Raw genomic sequence first — 21308 nt, forward strand, 5'->3', positions numbered from 1 at the left:
GAAAACAAAGCCAATACGAAAGTGTTTTTAATTTTAAGCTAAATCGATCGATACTGTACTGTAGCACCGGTTCAAAAAGGACAAAACAGCGTTCTAGCACATAAAATGTGACGGAAACATTCGTGGTATACGAGAATTGAGAAACCTATTCTTTTTCACCCTGCCATTTCAGATGCTGCATTCTTCATCGTCGAAGCGAGCACAAGTAAGTAGAGCCTAACCGTCTATTAATCGTTATACGCAAACTGCACACCGAATTTAACGTGCAAAGGAAACGTAATCCCATTTCGAAGGCTCCACCAAGGCTCCACCGCGTACGTATCTTCGTTCACGTGCGTGCATGTATAAGCGGTTCCGCAAGCAGTTTCATTAAAGATGAGATCGAGACGGTGGAGCTGGTGAATTATTCGCGGGCAAACAAATTCGTAAATGTAAAATCGGCGCGATCGGCGGAATTCGGTCGAAATTCATTTCCAACGTTTGTCGGAAAGTGGAATCGTGGATGATGGGGCGTGCACCGCGTTTATTACACGCGGAATTCGAATTAAATTTCCATTCGAGGAATCCTTCCTTCTTTGTCTTCCCTACACTCGTACCCGTTCATTCGTGAGAAGAAGATTTCATCCATGGAAATTTTCGATCAGTTTTGTTCTTTTCAACACGAATATTCGTCTCCAACGATGTGTAATCAAATTTTTTTTTTTTTTTTTTAAGTAAAATACGTGCCGCTCTCAAAAATTCCTTCAACATTTCTTCAACGCTTGCGTGTGAATCGATTAACGTGCCGAGTCCAAACTCGAGCTATGGCGATATTGTTGGAGGGGGATTAAAGATTGTACGAAAGGTGCGACAATTTCGTCGATACTTTAATTCAGTTCGTTAGATTTTATCCAGAACGTGGCACGTTCTCTCTCTCTCTCTCTCTCTCTCTCGACGAAGGGTTAAAAAGTTAAAAAATAAGAAGGCTCGAAGCTTTCGCTCGTCCGTTAATGGACGGTGTAGCATGGGCGAACATTCGAGCAATCCATCTTTGAATAAGAATAACGAAGTGGCTGATTCCAGTCGGGCGGAATTAATGAATTCCATTAACTTCGAGGAAGGAGCCCGGAGGAAAATAGGTGGATGCGGCCGTGGATGATATAAGCCGGTGTTAAGGGGAATGCGGGACGTTCTCCTCCTTGGAGAGAAGCGAAAAAGCGAAAGAGCTCGCGCGTTCGTGTTCAGCAATAAGATATACCGTCCCTGTGTGAAAAGAAAATTTCGCCTCGGTTGTAACCGTCAGTTTGGCTGTAACTCGATACGTCTCGTAACTGTTTCGATGTACGAGTGTGGTGGTAGCGGTTTCGGTTATATGTATATTGTAATATTTCTCGCGATAAAATACACTCGTGTATTTGTGTATTTACCACGTATGAAATTGGCCGGGGGAAAAATAATATATCATCGAAATTGTAATATTTAATTCGATCGAAATTATTTATTTATTATTATTGGTTTTCGGGTGTTTATCCAATTTTATATTTAGGTTGGGTTTCGAATTGTAATTATGCAATTATAGGTTCCAATTATAGCTTCGAAGTTAATTTTAGGTTTATTTTTTTTTTTTTTTTTATAAGAGTAATTTTAATAATTTAATATTTTTTTATAAGAATATCGATCGAATTAGAATTAGTTTCCGGATTTAATGTTTTATAGAAGAATATTCGTATTAATTTTTTTGTCTGAATACTTTCGAAACTTATAATGATATATTTTTATAGAATTTCATCGTTTTCGCGTGAAGAGATTACAGCTTCTCGAATATTTTATTTTTTTAAAAACAATTGTGAATGGGTTAAGATTTCGATTCGGCTGCTGTTTCGGATGTGCTACAAAACTTGATGGTTTTAGCACGAAGCTTCTCGAATATTTTTTTTAAAAGCAACTATGAATAATGGAACGAATGATAGATAATTTAATGAGTATGGTTAAGATTTCGTATTTCGATTCGAGTAATTTTTTAAGGATAGATCCATCGAATAATGATTGTTTCTTAATCGATTTCTGGGCAGTTAGGATGCCGCTGTTATCTCCTCGTTTCGAAAAAGAATTATTCCAATCGCTTTTTTTTCGGTCGCGACGATGGTTTCGTTTACAATTTTCATCGGCGTCCAATCCAGATGGCGCAGTATCCGTTTCTCGTCATAAGAGTTATTAATTCCATTCGAACATGGACTTTTACCGTTTCTTTAGCTTTATACAAGCCTCGAAACTTTTTGATCCTCCTCTTCCAATTTCTTTACCCGAATATGTGAAAACTGTCGTCCAATTTCGCTTCCACTTTCGCTTTCGATTTATCTTTGTTCTCAAGATTTTCGTTTCCACACCTGAATCTTTTCGATCGAACTCATTGTTTCGGCTTGAATGGCGAATTGTTCGCTTCTCAAAAAACAGTTGAACCAACGCAAAGAAAAACTTGTTACACAATATAGGTTGATATATGTTACATCTCGTATATATATATATAGCTTGAATTTGCTCAGAGCCAATGCTACTCCATAATAATTAGCAATTGTTTTTCTCCTTCGCCTCTTCGAATTCTTCCTCTTTATCGTTTCCAGCACTTCTCCTTTAACCCTTTCATCACTTTTAATCACAATACTGAACAATATAATTCTAATTATTTTATAAATTACAAAAAGTAAGAAAGCGTAAACGTACAAGTTGTCATTACAGAAAACCTCAAAATTTATACCAAAACTTCGTTCAACGCGTTCTTGAAAAAAAAGGAAAAAGTCTACAAAAATATATATTTGAAAAGAGGCTCGAATAATCAAAATGAGAATTAAACTTTCATATTGTGCTAGGCCAAAATACACATTCCAATTTTAAATTGTATTACCAAAGTGATATTCTATTTTAAAAGAATTTTTTTCATTGTATTTGTTTTATTTTTATTTCATTATATATGTACAACCACTATTCGATATTATCAAAAATTAACACGTTGTTTACGTACGCCACACCCGCCTCTGGCCATTTAGTACGCGGTTTATAAACCGCGCCCGTAGTTAAAGGGTTAAGGAGGGGGCAACACGTCGAATTATTTCGTTCGAGACCGTGTTCCCACGCACGAAATTCGGGAAGGATCGGAAGGAAGAAATTTAATGACTCGATGACTGGCGCGCGCGAAGGGGAGAAGATTACTCGCGGAGTGGCGTCTCTCGTCCACGTCGTCCCTCGATCTCTCGAACCGTCCGTGGCATGCTTTCACGAGATTAAAACGAAAGGCAATTAGTCGGGCCGCGCGAGTCCCGTAATTAAAGCGTAGAAAATCCCCCGCGTGTGTATCCAATTCATTTTCACGTCCGTCGAAAGATATTCCCTTTCTCCCTCGGCCGAACCTCGAAAACTCGAGACGATATTATTCCGCTCGATGAATTTCTCACGGTTTAGATTATAACGCGTAACGATTTTTACATCTTATCATATTTTACGTATTGTTCATTACGTGTAAAGAAAGAAAATTTTATTAACCGATCGCCAAGATCGTATTATTTGTCAAGGACAAGTAAAATGTCTTTCACCTTTCTCGTTTCGTCAGAAGAGCAAACTTTCTTTCTTAAACTCTTGCGAACGTAACGCGCTCTCACCATTCGCCGTCTGTTATTTTTTGCCTTTGTTTTTATCTCTATCTTCGTCAGTGCTCCCTCTCTCTCTATCGTCAATTTCTTCAATAAGCTCGTCCTCGCTCGAGACTATCGTCTACAACGTTCTACAAAACGCTTCAAAAACTTTGAAAATAATATCTTTATTGCCACGACTGTGAAACTCGGACCAATGTACGGTCCGAGCCTCGACCACGATCTAATTCGAGATAAGAAAATCCACCTATTCGACGGTATATTATTCCTCGTAAAAATATATACGTAAAGAGGTTAGGAATCTATTCGCGAAGCAAACGAATTTATCCTTTTCGCTTTTCGATTCAGATCATTTTCGTATAAGCGAAGGGGAATAAGTTTCCACTTACGAAATTGCTTGTCCAGTAACAAACGAACAGATGCGCGAATAATAATTTCGAGAAATTTCGGATCGAGAACATCGAGAAGCATTAAAGCAGTCCGGTTTTATCCATCTGGAATTCAGTCGAATTGAAATCTTCGCCTCGAACGATTCGTTCCGTTCGAGAGAAGATGTAAAAACTTCAAAGAAATTCCCTCTCCTCCTTGACGGTGCCTATTTATCGCGATGTTCTTCGAGCATTCTAAGAATGCTCTCTAATATCGGCTCTTGTAAAAATTCTGCTTCGAGGATGTATATATATATATGGACAATAAACAAGATATTTATATCGCGATGAAATCGAAATTATTATTACATCCTCGTAAGTATCGCGTTCTTGACAATTTTTGGATCGGTTCTTTCCTCCTTTTTTTTTGACAAAGCTCGGTGGAATCTCGGTTAAACCCCCCTCTTTTTTCTCTGCCGGTAATTCGAATGAAAGGCGGCGAGCACTTGGTCGAAAAATCTAGAACGCGCGAATCGTTCCATCTATCTATCTATCTATCGATCTCTTTCTACCCGTATCCGCGCTCCTCTCTTTTCATCCTCTCCATATTTCGCTCCTTCCCGACGGGAGGACGAATTATAAAATAGCATATCATCGGGCGCATATTATCCTCGAGATCCTTGAAATTCTTTTTTCAATTTCGAATTCAACGACTATGTTCGTGCGCTCTCAGCGTGGATATAAACCGTGTGCAAGTGTGTGAAAAACGGAGAAGAATCGGCTCGTTCCATCCCCCCTCCCCTCTTTAAGCGAGTATATACATATGTATACACATATATATATATATATAGATTCTACGTGTGGGCAAGTTTTCGAGGATGTTCTCTCGTAACTCGATGCAAGTTTGAGGTAAAACGTAAATAGTTTGTTCGACGTTGTAGGGAAGTTGTTGAACGGGATTACAAACGACGAGACGTTATTATCTTGTAATTTTATCGTTATCGACTTTGTCAAGCTTTGTTACTCGTGTATAAAAAACGTAAAAAAAAAAAAAGAAAAAGAAAAAGAAGCAACTTGTAGACAGAAGTTGGGAACGCAATATAGATCGCGACCGATATAAAAGGTTTGAAACGATTCGGGCGAATTTGTAGCAACGGTGGAAAACTCGCGAGTAGCGTGAAATTCATCGTCGAGCATCGTGTCTACTGTTCGTTGATCTTTTGTTCCATCCGTTCCACGCGACCGTAAAAAAATTGAACGTAGAAAGCAGCATAGAAGTAACGAATGGAAAATTATACTGTTTCGGTTTTCGCGTGTACATTTGAGGTATTCCCGTGCACACGAATCGAAATTCCATCGACGAATCGCGTCTTGATCCGCGATTAACGAAGAAATAACTCGTCGAGGAGAATCGAGATTCTTTCATTTTCTTTTGTTAATTCGGGTTTAATTCTCCGATAAAAATAAGAATACTCGACGAGGAGGGAGAAAATATTCGATCGTAATCACGCACAGAACAGAGGAGGAGGAAGTTGGTCGATTTAATAACCAATGGTTAATATATACGATGAAATCCCTTTTCGAGATACGTGGACCCATTCGAATCCTGTACACACATCGATCAGACTAGCGACTCTATATTCGTGTTTTCCGCATGGCGAGACTCGACTCGGTCAGTAGTCAATTACACGAACAGTGTAGACAGATACTTCCCCTCCTTCTCCCTCCCCCTATTTTTTCCAACAATCAATAATCGAAAATTCTTCTTCCCCTCCTCTTCCTTTCCCTCCATATTTTCAATATCCTAAAATCGATCGAGGAGAGAAAAAAAAAAAAGGAAGAGAAAGAAAAGATATCATCCCCCCGCCTTCCATTATTCATCGCGCTTTCCCTTCTTGCTCTCTCGATGCTCGAATCTCTCGAATCGAGTCGAGTCGTTCGGTCACCGCGAAATTGATTTCGATCCCTCCCTTCGTTCAATTATACGTATCCCGTATAATTCATAATCGGATTCGTGCGTTCTCTTACACGTCCATCGAACCGTCCATCATCTTCCCCCTCTCAGAAGGGGGGGAATCTCGAAGGAAGAAAGAGCGGCGAAGGAGGAAGGAGAGAGAGAGAGAGAGAGAGGGAGGAGAAGAAAGGAGCGGTCGAACGGGGCACAATAGCGGAAGGGAAATAAGAGGAGAGGAGAGAAGAAGTGGCGAAAGAATAAGAATAAGAAGGAGGGTGGTGGTATGATGCACAAGCGAGCGAGCTATGGACACACGCGCGACACAGGTGAGGGGCGCGCATGCGCATGCGCGCCCCTCACTCACACTCGGCCGAACAGGAGACACGGACACGGGGTTGCGCATAGGTGTTGGAGCAACGGTTACGGGAGTAGAGAGGAGGCTGCACGGGGCGGCTGCGTGCTCGAGGCTCGAGCGGCGCTCGCGCAATGTAGTCCCTCGGCTATCCTTGACGCGGGAGCATCGTCGTTTCGAAACAGCCGCGACCTTCTCCTCCGTCGCGCGCGTTCCGTCAAAACGTCAAACGCCAACCGTCGCCGCTTCTCCGTTTTCTCTCTCTCTCTCTCTCTCTTTCTCTCTCTGCCCCGTCGTTCTCCGTTCAGGAGGAGGCGATATTCCGTCGTGATCGCGTGTACTGTGACTTACTTCTTCTACGAGTTATTTTTAAGAATTGTGCACAAAGGAGGAGGGGGTGATTTGTGAGAGGGCGAGGTATCGAGAAGAGAAGAGGGTCAGTGATGCGTGGTGAATACGAGGAGATCGAGCAACCTCGAACGAGAGATGTGTTGCAGTGATGTAACACTCGGTGAATCGTGATTCGGTGAAGCTGGTCGGTGAACGGGACATGGATGGAACATTGACGACGAGGACACTCGCGTAAAAACGCGGTTCCAACCATTTTTCACAGAATTCCTTCCCCATCATTCGGAGATCCGAGATCGATCCACGATCGATTTTCGACGCGAGTGCACGCGCGAGTGGATAAGTGGATCGAAAAGAGAGAGGGAGAGAATCGAAAGAGTTCACCGATCTAGAGAGGATGCGTAGTAGTCGGCCGCGAATCCGTGTGATTTGCTCGACGGTGAACTGGCCGACGTATCGGATCACCGTTCGCCGAGGCTGAATCTCCTCCGACACGGTTGGAAATCGACTTGATATCCCCGCAATTAAACATAGGGAAAGTTGTTTCGCGTTTCCTCGAAAGAAAAGGGAATCTTCGATAAGAGGAAAATTCAACGAGGCTCGCCGAGAGAATCCAGAAAGTTGAAAGATCCGATGGCGCGTCGATGTTGAAGAGAATCCTGTCTCCACCGGTTGTTTCGGTGATCGAAAGCGATCCCTTCGGCCGCGCTTTCGTCACAACGCGAGAAGGAGAGAAAGAGGAACATCGTCGAGGGGGAAGGAAGGAAATGTGTACGTTGCGCGACAAACGGGATAATTGAGTTTTCGATCGAAAGGGAGGGAATACATTCATATATATATATATATATACTCATATACATAGACGAGATTCGAGGAAAGGATGAGCTGGAGAAGGAGAAGGAATGATCGATGGAACGTCTAGGTTGTCGGGGAAATTACTTTAACGAGTTCGCCGCCTAATGCATTGCGAACGACTTTGCGGCGGTGAATGCGGCGAGAGGCATAAAAGCGTCGACCGACCGACCGACCGACCTCTCTCTGTTTCTCTCTCTCTCTCTCTTTCTCTCTCTCTCTCCCCCCTTCCCCTCTTTCTCTCTCTTTCCCTTCGATCTTAGGTGCAAACTGACGCCGTACCGCTGCCACCCGTCCACGAAATAACCCTCCTCTCTCTCTCTCTCTCTCTCTCTCTCTTTCTCTTCCTCTCCCCGTCCCACCCGTCTTCCCTCCCCCCGTCCCACGTCGTTAATTACATTCATTAGCGGGGTTTCTCGCGTCTACAATCGGGGGTTTGTGCGTTGTTACGTTACGTTACGTCACGTTACGTTTTACCACGCCGAATAATTCGGTGAATAAAAACATCATCATCGAGCTCGAGCGCGGGTTCTTTGTTTTTTCTCTCCTCTTCCTTTTTTGAAGGAAAGAGGAAGAAGAGGAAGAAGAAGGAGACGAAGAGTGGAAAGAGTGTGTGTCATGAGGGTGTTGTAGCGAAGTGATAGATAGATAGATAGTGGTGAGGGATTGCGATTGATCGCAATTGCGAAATGCCGCCCCGGTCGAGAAAGTGGTGAAGCCAGAGGGTGGCGAAGGATGCGTGACACGGCGTGAAACGATTGCGAGATGCGTGTGAGATAGTGTATATCGTCAATATGTGAAAGAACCTCGCCGAGGAAAAGCGATGTCTACTTCTCTTCCCATACTCGTCTGTTTTATCATTTCTTTTGGTAAGTAAGCAAGTTGGTTGGAAAGAAACTTAAAACTCTGTTAAAAGATCGATCGCGATTTAATCGGTGGAAATTTCTTTATCGATCGAGCGTTGCCGCGACTTACGAACGAATACGAAACGAACGTACGATCGATTTTCCTGTTTCTTAATAAACGATTAAACGATCTGTGTCGAAATAAAAATTAGCGTAGAAATTATTTTTATCGATCGAGCGTTTTCAATTCGCGTGTTGTCATCGCTGTCGCGAGCGGCGGCTTGAACAAAACGAACATATATATATATATATATATATAAAATCAATTTTCATTTTCTTTTTCTTCATTTTTTTTTTTTTTTTTTTTTTTTTTTTCATTTAACTAAGTAAGACACTCGAGTTCGTTTGACTTGCAAATCGATGGTTTTTCCACCATCGACTGACCCACTGCCTTGTATTATTCATGACATCCCTCTCGATCCCAGCCACACTTTGACACAACATTTCGTCCCGCGCGAGCGCGCCAGGGTGGAGCTATCTCCCCCACACACATATACATATATATATATATATCTTTGATTGAATTTGATGGACTCCAGCCTGATTGTACGCGTCCAATCCTCCCTATATGCATCCGTGTATTTAATTTAGAGCCCACTCACCACCAGATCCAGACGATTTCAGTCTCTCTCTCTCTCTCTCCCCCTCTCTTTCTCTCTCTCTCTCTTCTCGACTGCTACTTCTCGTTCGTGTACACATATGTATTCATCCACAATTTCTATTCGTGTTCTTCGACGGGGAGAAGAAAAGAGCAAGTGAAGGAAAGTAGTGGTCCTCGCTCCGTTTCTCTCTCGTGCAATTGTCCAACGGTTTCATCTTATTCGCAATAGCGGTGGTGGATGTCGTCGTCGAGCAAAATATTTTCTCATAACGATAAGTGGACTCGCGTTGCAACCGTGCCTTTCACAAACGCCACACAATGCCCGGTGATAGGCGTAGTTACAAAGAAACCGTCATCTATTCGTCGCATGCGACGAACTATCAATTGCATGTGCGTCCCTCCCCCCCCCCCCCTCCCCCCCCCTCTCTCTCTCTCTCTCTCTCTCTCTACTTTTACATTCGAGAGCTCGGTATCCTCAAGTTGGAAGAAAATTGGTCGGAGCCGGCGATAAAATTTAATCGTCGAAGAAACATAATAATAATAATAATAATAATAATAGTGGCAGATAAGTAATGGTGATGAAAGTAAAATATAATTCGTTGCTCGAAACGAAAGCAATTTTAAATAAGCAGTGTTGCCTCGAGTAATTTTATTCGAAATATGTTTAACTGGTTATTGGTGGAAAGAAGGACTCTCGTCACAGTACGTGACAGCAGAAGAGGTATAATTCGAATGTTAAAAAATCGTAAAAATTATTTTCACTTGTCGAGTTCATCTTCAGCAGCTGTGTATACAAAAGTATAAACTGTTGTTGATAAAAGAATTAGAATTCCTATGCCTGCTCTGGTTATAGGTTATATATTAAAACTCTAAATTAATGATTCTTAAGTAACTTAGATTAATCGCGATTAAATTAATTGGAAATTATTATCTTTCTTCCTTTCTCCAACACAAAATTTCTACGTATATATCTATATATTAACCCAATTATATCATGTAACAATGGATTAATTAATCGAGTTGTTCTCTTTTTAGTTTTTCACTTTTAGTAAAACTACTAAAAGGATCTAGTTAAATCGATTAGAATAATCGAGAACTTCTTTCCATCATCAACACGATACTTTTTCAACGAGTTATGAATGCTGACAGCCATGACAAGATAATCATTGATATTCAAGGATTGTATCAAAAATATACAATTTAAGGAAGCATGTCGAAACAACATCGTTCTTTAATCTTGATGGAGGAGGTTAAGACAATAATAATAATGGAAAAAGGTTTAGGCACGAACAATCTCTCGACCAGTCTTCTCTCTTCCAACGAGTCGAGATTCCCTCAGGAGAATCCCTGGTACGGTTTCCGTGTTACAAAAGTCACGATGAAAGGGAAGCAACGCGGAAGAATCGCAATAATAATCGAGACGAGATCGTTTTCTATTTCCATTCGTCCATACATTTCCTTATTGCTGTACAATTATTTTTCCGTTTTTGCATTCGATTCGATAGATATCGAAGAAGAGTAAGAATCGTCCGTGATTTTTTTCTTTTTCATTCATTTAAAAAAATATTTACTTACCCATCTCGTGTCAAAATCTTTTCACTTTTTTCAATTTTTACAGAGTGTAGATAATTCGATACCTTTTAAAAGAAGAAATTGTAATTAAATCTAATCCTCTTTCGCGAGCACAAACAAACGACAATTCTCGTCGTGCAGCGGGACAAGAGAGAAGAAGAGTGGAAAAAAATCGGCGAATCGGTTCTTCGTTAAAGAAGCAACAACTGGTCTCTTTTTTTTGGTTGTCGAGCGCGAGTTTCGAAACACCGTTTTCACGGTTTACCCACGTTTCCGTGGAAATTCGTCACGGACACGGTTGTCTTCTCACGTCACTATCGTGCGCACGAATCTGCCGAATCTGCTGCCCTCTTTTGTTCTCCCGGGTAAAGCGATTTCTTGGTCTTTGCTTCTCGTTAACTCGAAATTTTTTCAGAGATTAAAAATAATTAAATTATGGTAATGTAAATAGTTTAGTAGTTTTTTTTTTTTAAAGAGAATAATATGCTAAATAAATTAAATAATATATAATTCTATTTATAGTTTAGTATATCTATAAATATAGTTATAATAGCAGCTTTTTCTAGACTTTTTTCATATATCATGCATTCCAAAAAGTATATAATTCTATTTATAGTTCAGTGTCTATAAAGTATCTATCATCATGGTATCTATAAATAGTTGTAGCAGTTTTTATAGTGAATAATATGCTAAATTAAAAAATGTGTAATTCTATTTATAGTTTAGTATCTATAAATAATTTAGCAATTTTTTTGTTTTAAGAATAATATGCTAAATTGAACAATATATAATTCTATTATATAGTTTAGTATATCTATATAAAATATAGAGTTTATAGATTTTTTTTCATATTATGCATTCCAAAAAGTATATAATTCTATTTATAGTTCAGTGTCTATAAAGTATCTATCATCATGGTATCTATAAATAGTTGTAGCAGTTTTTATAGTGAATAATATGCTAAATTAAAAAATGTGTAATTCTATTTATAGTTTAGTATCTATAAATAATTTAGCAATTTTTTTGTTTTAAGAATAATATGCTAAATTGAACAATATATAATTCTATTATATAGTTTAGTATATCTATATAAAATATAGAGTTTATAGATTTTTTTTCATATTATGTATTCCAAAAAGTATATAATTCTATTTATAGTTCAATGACTGTAAAGTGTCTATCATCTATAAATAGTTGTAGCAGTTTTTTTTACAGTGAATAATATGCTAAATTAAATAATATATAATTTAGTATCTATAAATAGTTTAACAGTTTTTTGAATGGAGAACAATCTGTTGTTTCTTGCTTATGAATAAATTGTATTTATATATATATCTATGAATAGTTTAGCAGTTTTTTTTATAGAAAATAATATGCTGTCTATCTTGCTTATGCATTTATTCCAGAAAATATATAAATCTAAATTTATATAGTTTATATAGTTTTTTATAGAGAATGATATATTGCAAAAAATTTCACTTGAATACAGCAAGTTAAGTGAACACAGATTTTGTTCAAAATTTTCAGAAATTTCTTTTAAGAAGGAAAATATTTGCAGCAATTTTTTTTTTCAGGAACATTGCACTTTTTTCAACTCAATTTTTTTTTTTTTTTTTTTTTCCATAATATCTTCGCCTCGGATTGGAAAAAATTGAGCTTCCCTTCTTGTCCCCCTCCTCTTCCTCTCGATTTCGAATTCTGATCGTCCGAGGTGAAACGAAGTCGAGAATCGAGATTCTCAAATTATTCCCCATGTTTCTTTGATTAACCGTTAAATAAATTTGTAACTGTAACGCCAACTTTAATGATATCGGCGAAGGCAAATTTTCTCACATTTCGTCCAACGTGGAAATCGTTTACGACTTGTGAACTTTCGTCATTAACGATTAACATAACGTAGATTCGTCTGCGCTTAGATACCCGTATCCAATAACGCTCTTCGATCAATCTTCATTATTCTTCAACATCCAGCCACGTTTCACGTTCCAATGAACGGATACAGTTCGATTACGGTTCTTGGATAAGCATCGAATTATCTTACCACCCCATACTGCGAAGAAGTAGTTGCTTCACTTCAATTTTTAAAATTGTAAAATCGAGCGTGTATAGAAAAATCGTCTCGAGAATTAAAAAGAGTTAAATTAAATTAGAATTAAATTAAAATAGAATCTCGTCGCGAAGCGAAGATATTACAACGGTTGTTATATTTATAATTATTTTCAATCTTTCGAGGATGAATCGGAAAATATCAAGGTATTGAAAAAGCGGAATATTTTATTTTCTTTTTAATCAACTACATCCCAAAGGGTTGCATCGTGGAATATTTCAATTCCACTTTTAGAATTCCGGGGGAAACGTTTTACGTTTCTTCGTCGTATCGGATCTTATCGCGACAATATCGTGTACGAAAAAATTCGCAATGGCGAGAAACGAAGGATGGATGAATCGAGCGATACGGAGAAAGAGAGAGAAGATCGATTTCTCGAAGCTTAACAGGTCCCGAGTCGCCGTCTTGTTTAATCTGTTCGGATTATGGGGGACAATGAGAATCCACTTTGATCGTTCATCCGTCGAGAGCGAAGCCGGAGTTGGTGAATCGACGATCCAACCTCCTCCGCCACGAGGTGTGTTTATTAGAGCGCCGTCTCGTGTTTATGACGCGAAAACGTGATTCGGCCATTCCAGATGGCGCCACGTACCATCCACGATGCTAAACGTCCGAGTTGAAACTACGTATGTCGCGAGTTGGGTTTAAGATTCAACGCGAAACGGTGGTAATGGTTGGAAGAATAATGGATGGAGAGTTTCGATCGTTATTATTGAGCTATATCGATTTAAGATTCGTTCGGACGAGATTCATTCCGTGATGGAATGTAATAATTTGTATATGTGATATTGGGCGAGATATTGGACTATATTCGAACGGTCTGTGCAGAAGTTGGAACGCTCTTTGTTCTGGTGCAGGCGTCGATTCGAGCGATGGATTTGAGACGTTGCAAAGCAATGGCTCGCGTAATTTGGAAGTAATTTGGAAGCGGTGGAGTTTCGATTTGTAGTGTCGTGGACGAGATATGCCACGATACAAACGATCTATAGATGTTGAAACGCGTTGTGATGCAGGCGACGATTCGAGCGATGGGTTTGAGACGGTGCAAACCAGTGGAACGAGATATTTCGCGATACGAACGATCCATAGAAGTTAAAACGCGTTGTGATGCATGTTAGACATCCATTTTGAGCGATGGGTTTGAGACGGTGCAATGGAAGTGATCAGTGGTTTCATGAACAAAATATCTCGCGATACAAATTAAAACGTGTGATGCAGGTTAGGTGTCGATTCGAGCGATGGGTTTAAAATGATGCAAAGCAATGGAAGTAGTTTGGAAGTGGTGGAATGATCATGAACAAAATAGCGATGGGTTTGAGACGGTGCAAAGAAATGGTTCGCAGAATGATCAATGCTTCGATGAATGATATCATGGACGAAATATCTCGCAATATATATTCTCGTATAGTTATAAAGATACATCGATTCAAGCGATGGATTTAAGACCGAAAATATTTCAAAATATAAATTTCACGCAACATTATAAAGATATTAAATTTATTAAGAGAATTGTCTCGTGCATTCGTTATTTTATGCATCCATCGTGGAATAAGAGTGAAAATTATTATTGTCCACTTGAAAATTATAATACATCTGGAGAACAACTCTCGAAATTCGACATTCGTATTACATTACATTATCATTATCCCAAAATATTTTGTTCACGATCGCGAGCCGGTTAAACCCATCGCTCGAATCGACGTCCGCATCGCGTCGACACTTGTTTCGCGTATTTTTCCACCTTTTCTACAAGCGTTGACGTTATAATCTCTGAACATATCTTGAAACAAGATACGTTTCAAACCCATCACTCATCTCGATGATCAAGATTTTGGATGCCGTTAACGAAAATAATGATTCTCCGTTGCTGGAAAACGCTCGTGGATTAAAGTGTCCGACGAAGTGTACAGGATCGATAGAAAATACCTCTGTCGATTTGTTGGGGATCAAGCCGGATACAGGCATGCTTTTTCTCCTTCCATTTACCCCCTCCCCCCTTTATAATACCTAAAAATATCTCAAACTAAAGTTTGTGTTTAAAAAAAAAAAAAAAGGCCAAAAATTCAAAATCTGAAATAGAAAATCTCGTTTTCACTCTCGTAGAAAACTTCGATACAAAAAGAAAAAAAAAAAAAAGAAAAAATTCGACGTTTCGAATTTTTCTTCTGAATTCAATTTCTTCTTCTGAATTGAAAATGAAAATTGAATCGTGAACTCATTGGTAATATTCACGAAAGAGGGGAGCATGATGTCGACGAGAGTCCGATCGACAGATGATCAGATCGTTGCGATAAATTATGATAAATTGGATAAATTTCATCCGAGAAAATCGTGCAAATTTCCCGCTTTTATAATATTTTACTAGGATAATCTGCGTGAAAGTGAAGGATGAAAAGGATAATTTCGATTACGATACCGCTAATTATTCAATCGATCAAAGAAATCTCGTTTGATTCAATTTCGATCTTATTAATTCCGTGTGGAGAAACAGCTGCTGTAAACTTGCTGGTTAAATAAAACACTTCCATCCTTCTTCTTCCTCTTCTTTTGTTAAAAAAAGTAAAAGTTGGATAATTTTTATCACAACATGCGAAAGTAAATAAAAGTTATCGAGGATATATACGCGTATCATTCCTTTGAAAATTCTTCTTTTCAGCTTCTTGAAAAGAAGAAGAACACCTAGAAAATCGGGAGACGCGAGCGGCTTTTGGCTGGCTCTTGAACGACATCTTTGCAGCGATTAGTTTTGTATAAACTGTCCTGCGATAGCAAGTTCTCGAAGCCATTAGAAATACTGAAAAAGAGGGGGAGGGGGGAAAGGCTTCAAAACGACAAAATGGTTGAAATTATGCTGGTTCCTTTGTGACCGCCCCCCCCCTCCCCATTTAATCGATTCCTTTTAATAATTGTTCGTCTTCTCTTATATCATGCCCGTTAAAGAAAACGAGCTCCCCTTTAAATAATTCCCTTTAAATATCGATAAACGTCTCGCCAAAGGCAACGTACGAAACTACTCGGCCACTTTTTCCCAGACAAATGCGAATAAAAGTCGAACCAGGTAAAAAATATTTCCTCCTCGATATTCGAATTTCGATAATCGACGTATCCTCTTCAATCAAGGAGATATAATTTTCACTCTTGTACGCGAGAAACAATACGATGCTTGAGAATCTCGAATTACATCTCGCGTTTCTTGAGGAAAGGAAATTCGATAAACTTTGATCCTCGAAAAATCGGATTTAAAAATAACGACGTCGAAAATATGGAACGAGGAACGTACGCGAAAATTAAATAAAAAAATTTTTAAGAGGAGAGGGAGAGAGATATTGCGAATGGACGAATGGATGTTGACGGACATCGAGAGCTGGTGCGAAGTCATCCGGGCGGAACGTTGCGAAAAGAACGTTCTTGAAAAGTGGAGAGAGAGAGGGGGAGGGAGAGAGAGAGAGAGAGAGAGAGAGAGAGAGAGAGAGAGAGAGAGAGAGAGAGAGAGAGAGAGAGAGAGAGAGGAATGGAGATGATGTGACATGTCATGCGGTGGCCGATTCGCGCCTCGAGGAGCTTGTTTCCCCCTTGGAAACTTCTCTGGCTCTGAACCAGTTACTTATTCAACCATCTTGCGACGCTAAATTTTTTCCCGCCCCGGATATAAAGTTCGAGCGGAAAATCGGTCGTCCCGCTTGCGCGATTAAGCTTTCGTCGATACACATCTTTTTGGATCGATTTTTTTACATTTGATTCGCTCGAAAGTTGTTTAAAGTTTAACAAGTTTTCTGGTCGATAAATCGATCACTTTTTTTGTGTGATTAAGCTTTCATTTTGTTTCTGTAATTACACGTTGTTGTGTATTTGTGTTTTTATTTTATCGTAATCGTGCAAGCAATATTGATTAAATAAATAAACGAATTACGAATTTCGAGATACGCATTGAATCGTTAAAACGACTCGGGTAAATTAATCATGTCGTTGAAAAAAAATTAATACTCGATGCGTGTATGTATATTCTCGACATTGATAAATGTTTTATATATACTATATATATGTATAAGATAATAAGTATATTAATTGTTTCGAGCGACGTTGTATTCGCGTGATCATATCCGTGGAAGGATATTTTTCCGGATGATACGATGTTATTTTTCTTCTCTTCAGGATATTCCCGATAAAATTACGGAGGAGGCAAGGAGAGAAAAAAAAAGGAGCGTACCAAAGAGAGGAACAAAGATGGATTAGTAGATTCGAGCGCAAAATTAATTTCCGGCACAGCCGCCGGATTATAGATTATCCGATACTCGCTGCGAACTTATTCGACCTCTTTTCACCGGGAAAAAAACCGTGGGATACAACCTATGCCGCTGGAACTTTCGTTTTTTCCCCTAGAAAAATCCCTCGAAATGAATACATTTTCACGAGAATCTCGTGTAAACGATGTTTCCGACGAGAAAAATAAAAAAATAAAGATAAATGAATAAAACGGATAAATTCATCGAAAAAAATTCAGAATCGAATCTTCGTTCGAAAGTTATTATAATTAACCCGTTGCGACGAGATTTATCCATAGGAAGTTACTTTCAAGCGAATTCCATTTCCAACGAGAAATTGAGGGAGTGGTTGAAAGAGTTTCGTTCGTTTCAAGTTTCTTTTAAAATTTGCCACTTACTTTACTTACTCCATTAACTATTCCGAACTAGATTTAGTAAAAAAAAAAAGATCGAATGCGAAAGTAAAAAGTCAGAACTCGTTTCAACGACATTTAATATCCAAGAATCGTTAGAATAAAGCGACAAAAATAAATATCACCGTGTCCCGCTTGTAATATCGTTAATACACGGGAGACAAAGAAGACGGTTATACACGACGAGTATATAAGATCGAGACGTTTATTGGGAAAGTGCCGCCATCTATCCGCGAAATTTTGAAATAAACTCGGTCAAAGCGCGAACGACATTCGGCTAGTAAACGGAGCGGAGGATAGAAACGAAATAATTTTATTCGCGTGGTCGCACAAATGTGTATCACGAGTGTGGGGAAATTGAATGAAAATTCCGAATATACGGCGCATATCTGAACGGACTCGCAGGAAATAGAATAATTTAATCTAGGATCGGTTTAAAAGTGGAGGAGGAAAAAAATTCAATCCTCCCGAAAGGTTGTGGCTGGTTAATATCGCTCGTTCATCGAGACGCGGCCGAAAAATGCAAACGAAGAGAAGGAGAGAGAGAGAGAGAGAGAGAGAGAGAGAGAGAGAGAGAGTGAAATGAATTTACGCCTGGAGAGGGGGAGGTGTATCTGGATTTTTCGCCTCGGAAAGCCGAGAAATAAAATTTCTCCAAAGAATCCTGGCAAATTGGCGAAGGAAGGAAAAGAAGAAGAAAAGCGAGCAGTTGGAGTTTGGCATAAGGCCGAGAATATTTTCGAGACAATGTGCAATTTTTTGTTATCTGTCGAAATCCGTTGGCATCTCGAAATTTAATTGATTTGGAAACGATAGTATTTGAACTTTTCGAAATAAGAATGGAATAAAAAATTTTACAATAACGCTTGTTGTATAATTCGTTTCGAAATAATACCGAAATAATACATACATACTGCTTATATAAATATTCGAAACGATCGAATAAATATCATTCACGGTTCGATTCGTTCGGATGGAGAAGAACCATTTTTACGACGCCATGATTCTTCTAGTCCCTGTAATAATACCGCTTCGAGAAGTAACTATATACAGGAATATCCTATGCTTGGTTGTAAAATAAATAAAAGAAAAATACAATCCAATGTGGGAGGATATCTCGATATTTTTAAATACCGTATAAATATATCCGTAGAGGAAGCGTGAAAAGAATGGGAAGGAGAGGTGTATATCGGGCTTCTTTCTCGAGGATCAATGGCTGTGAAGCGAGAGGGGAGGGGGACGTGTATCTTGCACGACACTCGGAGTGAGCTCGTCTTAACCACTTCTCGTGGGGCGGAAAGCTTCGAAGCGTAGTCTACGAGCGCCACGGTCTAGTGAACTAACGAAAGAGAAGTTTCCACTGTGAAAGTGGTGCTCCACACGCGAATGATTTCGAAGTGGGGGGGGGAGATTCGCAAAGAAAAGCTTAGCATTCTTGTCCACGTTTCAACTTTGCTTCCTTCCCCCCATTGATCCACGCGCGTGCGCGATTCTCGATTTCGAAAAATGGATCTTCGATCGGATTTTCGGGATCAAATATACGATTACGCTCATTCTTTCCCCGGTAGGAAACAAATGGATGATCCGCCGCCGGTATTCACGTATTATCCCGAAATCCCGATGTTTATTTAAATTTCACTTTATCCCGTTCCATTGATTCGCTCCTGCCTCTGCCCAGATCGATTTTATTGCCTCTAAACTTCGCGAGAGAGCGTTGTAACGCCTGTGCTCCAACTTTCACGTTTCCAATTCCGCTTTACAATTCGTTATAAATCCGCCTCGTGTTCTCCTACCGGTTGTTCGTTGTACTTCCATTCCTCGATCTATACGATAAATATATTAATTCGTCAATGTGGATATGGAAGAAAATAATTGTGAATAAAATTATCGCAATCGACGAATATCGATGACAATGTCGCGAAGGTTTTTCGCTTGTTCGTTAAAAAAGAAAAGTTGTTAAGCTAACCTAACCTCGTACAACCTGGATCAATTTTATTGGGCGGCCTGAAGTTTGCGAGAACCGTAACGTTATGCGCAACTTTCACGCACGTTCCAATTCCACTTTACGGTTCGTTATAACTTCGCTAGAGAGCGCTTCGTGTTTTCCTACCATTGTTTATTTCCGTGTAACCTTCCATGTTTCGAAATTTGCGTTACGTGTGGATAATGTGCGGTGTTAATTCGTAAATCGGAAAATAATTATAAATAAGTAAAAATACGTTAATAAACCAGAGTTGTTTTAGAGAAAACGTATCGGTAAAATGTGTATTATTAATTCACAAAAGTGTATTATTCTTCGATCACGATAATTTTTTTAAATATTGTCAAATTCGTTACAGTGTTACATTATTATTATTAGTGAATAGCGTTGTGAAAGTTTCACTCAACATTCGTTGCTTATCGACAAGTTACAGTTAACCTAACCTAATTTGACATTTTTGTTCGATATTATTTATGTTAATTCTAAAGTTTGATTTCACGTTTGTTCAACTTTCGATTTAACAATTGGAATTGTTACTTCTAATTTTCGTAATCAATTATTCGTAACGACAAATCTAAAATTAAAACTAACCTAACCTAATCCAAACTGTTTCGAGAGAAACATATTTTTTATTAATAATCGTTGAATAATGAACAATCTGATATTTACTAAAATTCAAAATTGTCTTTTAAAAAAAAAAAATAGATAAATCTTCGAAATTTTGTTTGGTCGAATCGATTGAAAATGGAAAAGAAATAAAATAACGAGATATACGAATTGCTCGCGCGTATTTCCCCCGCTGTATAATTCGAAACGAACAATTTAAGGGTATCAAATGGCACGGAAAGAAAAGGAAAGTCGATCATTCGTGAACAATGGCACTCCATGGATGTTATTCCAGCTCGGAATAGGAGCAAAACCGGCCGATGTTGGGCAAACCCATTGGTCGCGTTACACGCTGTTACCCTCGCAAAACTGTTCTCTACTCGTTCCGATTCCCGCCAATGCGTATCTTTAGGTTAGTCAGGATTTCCACCGGACAACGAGTTTCCCATTTTATTCGAGAAACAATTCTCTCCTAATAATTATTCTCAATTAGTTCCTCTTATATCTGGAAATTATTACAAATTGATAAAATTCTCATAAATAATTCATGGAAATAATATATATATATGAATAATAATTACTCGATGAAATAAAATTAATATCCAAATTGTCGATATCGTACAATACGTACGATATATATATATATAGATTTCGATTCAATATTTCGCGATAATAAAATTCGTGCAATTCGAATTTTCATTCTCTCTCGTATCTTCTTTCGAAAGATTCGAATCGATCGAATCGTTCATGGTGTTACGTCGAATAGAGGCGATTCGTGTACGCAAAGAGAAAACATTTGCAGCGTATTAATTCCGTATCGAATTGATCTCGCACGATGGAATACGCAGATTATGCATATTCGACCTGAGGGTGTCTATGAAAAAAAAAAAAAAAAAATATATTGCACTCGTTACGATCTATTCTGTTCCACTCTTTCGAATTCCATCGAAAATCGTTCGTATCGAGTATCGCGTAACGAAAGCTAATCGAATGAAAAAATAAATAAACAAATAAAAAAGAAACGTGATATATCGTAGAGATTCGATTTTCAATCGATCGATAGAAGGAAAAAAGAATCTCGCACCCAATAAGAACATATATATTTTCTTTTCCAGAGAATCTTATTGTTATTATAAGCAACAATCCGATCCGCTTTCCTTCTCTCAAACTTTTTATCTGCCGCGAATATGCTCGCGAGTCGACACGCATTTTAATCTCTTTGAAAACTTCACGGCTTTTCAAAATGTCTTGCCGTCCCATAGGATACCCGTCTTTATGCAAACTCTCAAGAGATCGCTTAACTGAATAGCCAGCCAGTTAGCTCGAGATTATTCAATTCCGAATCTTCTTCTCGCCTCTTCCTC

The 21308-nt window shown here is 38.8% G+C and overlaps 1 protein-coding gene across 4 annotated transcripts in view; it reads left to right on the forward strand.

Moving 5' to 3' along the window:
* The window catches only part of LOC100863787 (zwei Ig domain protein zig-8-like), a 119910-nt gene that overhangs the window by 85182 nt on the left and 13420 nt on the right, over positions 1–21308 (forward strand). The window contains exon 1 of one of the 4 annotated variants that reach the window (XM_086910748.1): positions 6356–8366. The exons of 2 other annotated variants lie outside the window; for them this stretch is intronic. In XM_086910748.1, coding sequence (XP_086766874.1) covers positions 8321–8366 — 46 coding nt within the window. In that variant the 5' untranslated portion in view covers positions 6356–8320. Of the gene's footprint in view, positions 1–6355; positions 8367–19074; positions 19614–21308 lie in introns of those variants that run through there. One more of the 4 variants, XM_086910749.1, reaches the window with a different exon arrangement.

This window comes from Apis florea, unplaced genomic scaffold (assembly GCF_048593485.1).
Source record: "Apis florea isolate Af1SG1 unplaced genomic scaffold, ASM4859348v1 contig_3203_pilon, whole genome shotgun sequence".
Taxonomy (NCBI): domain Eukaryota; kingdom Metazoa; phylum Arthropoda; class Insecta; order Hymenoptera; family Apidae; genus Apis; species Apis florea.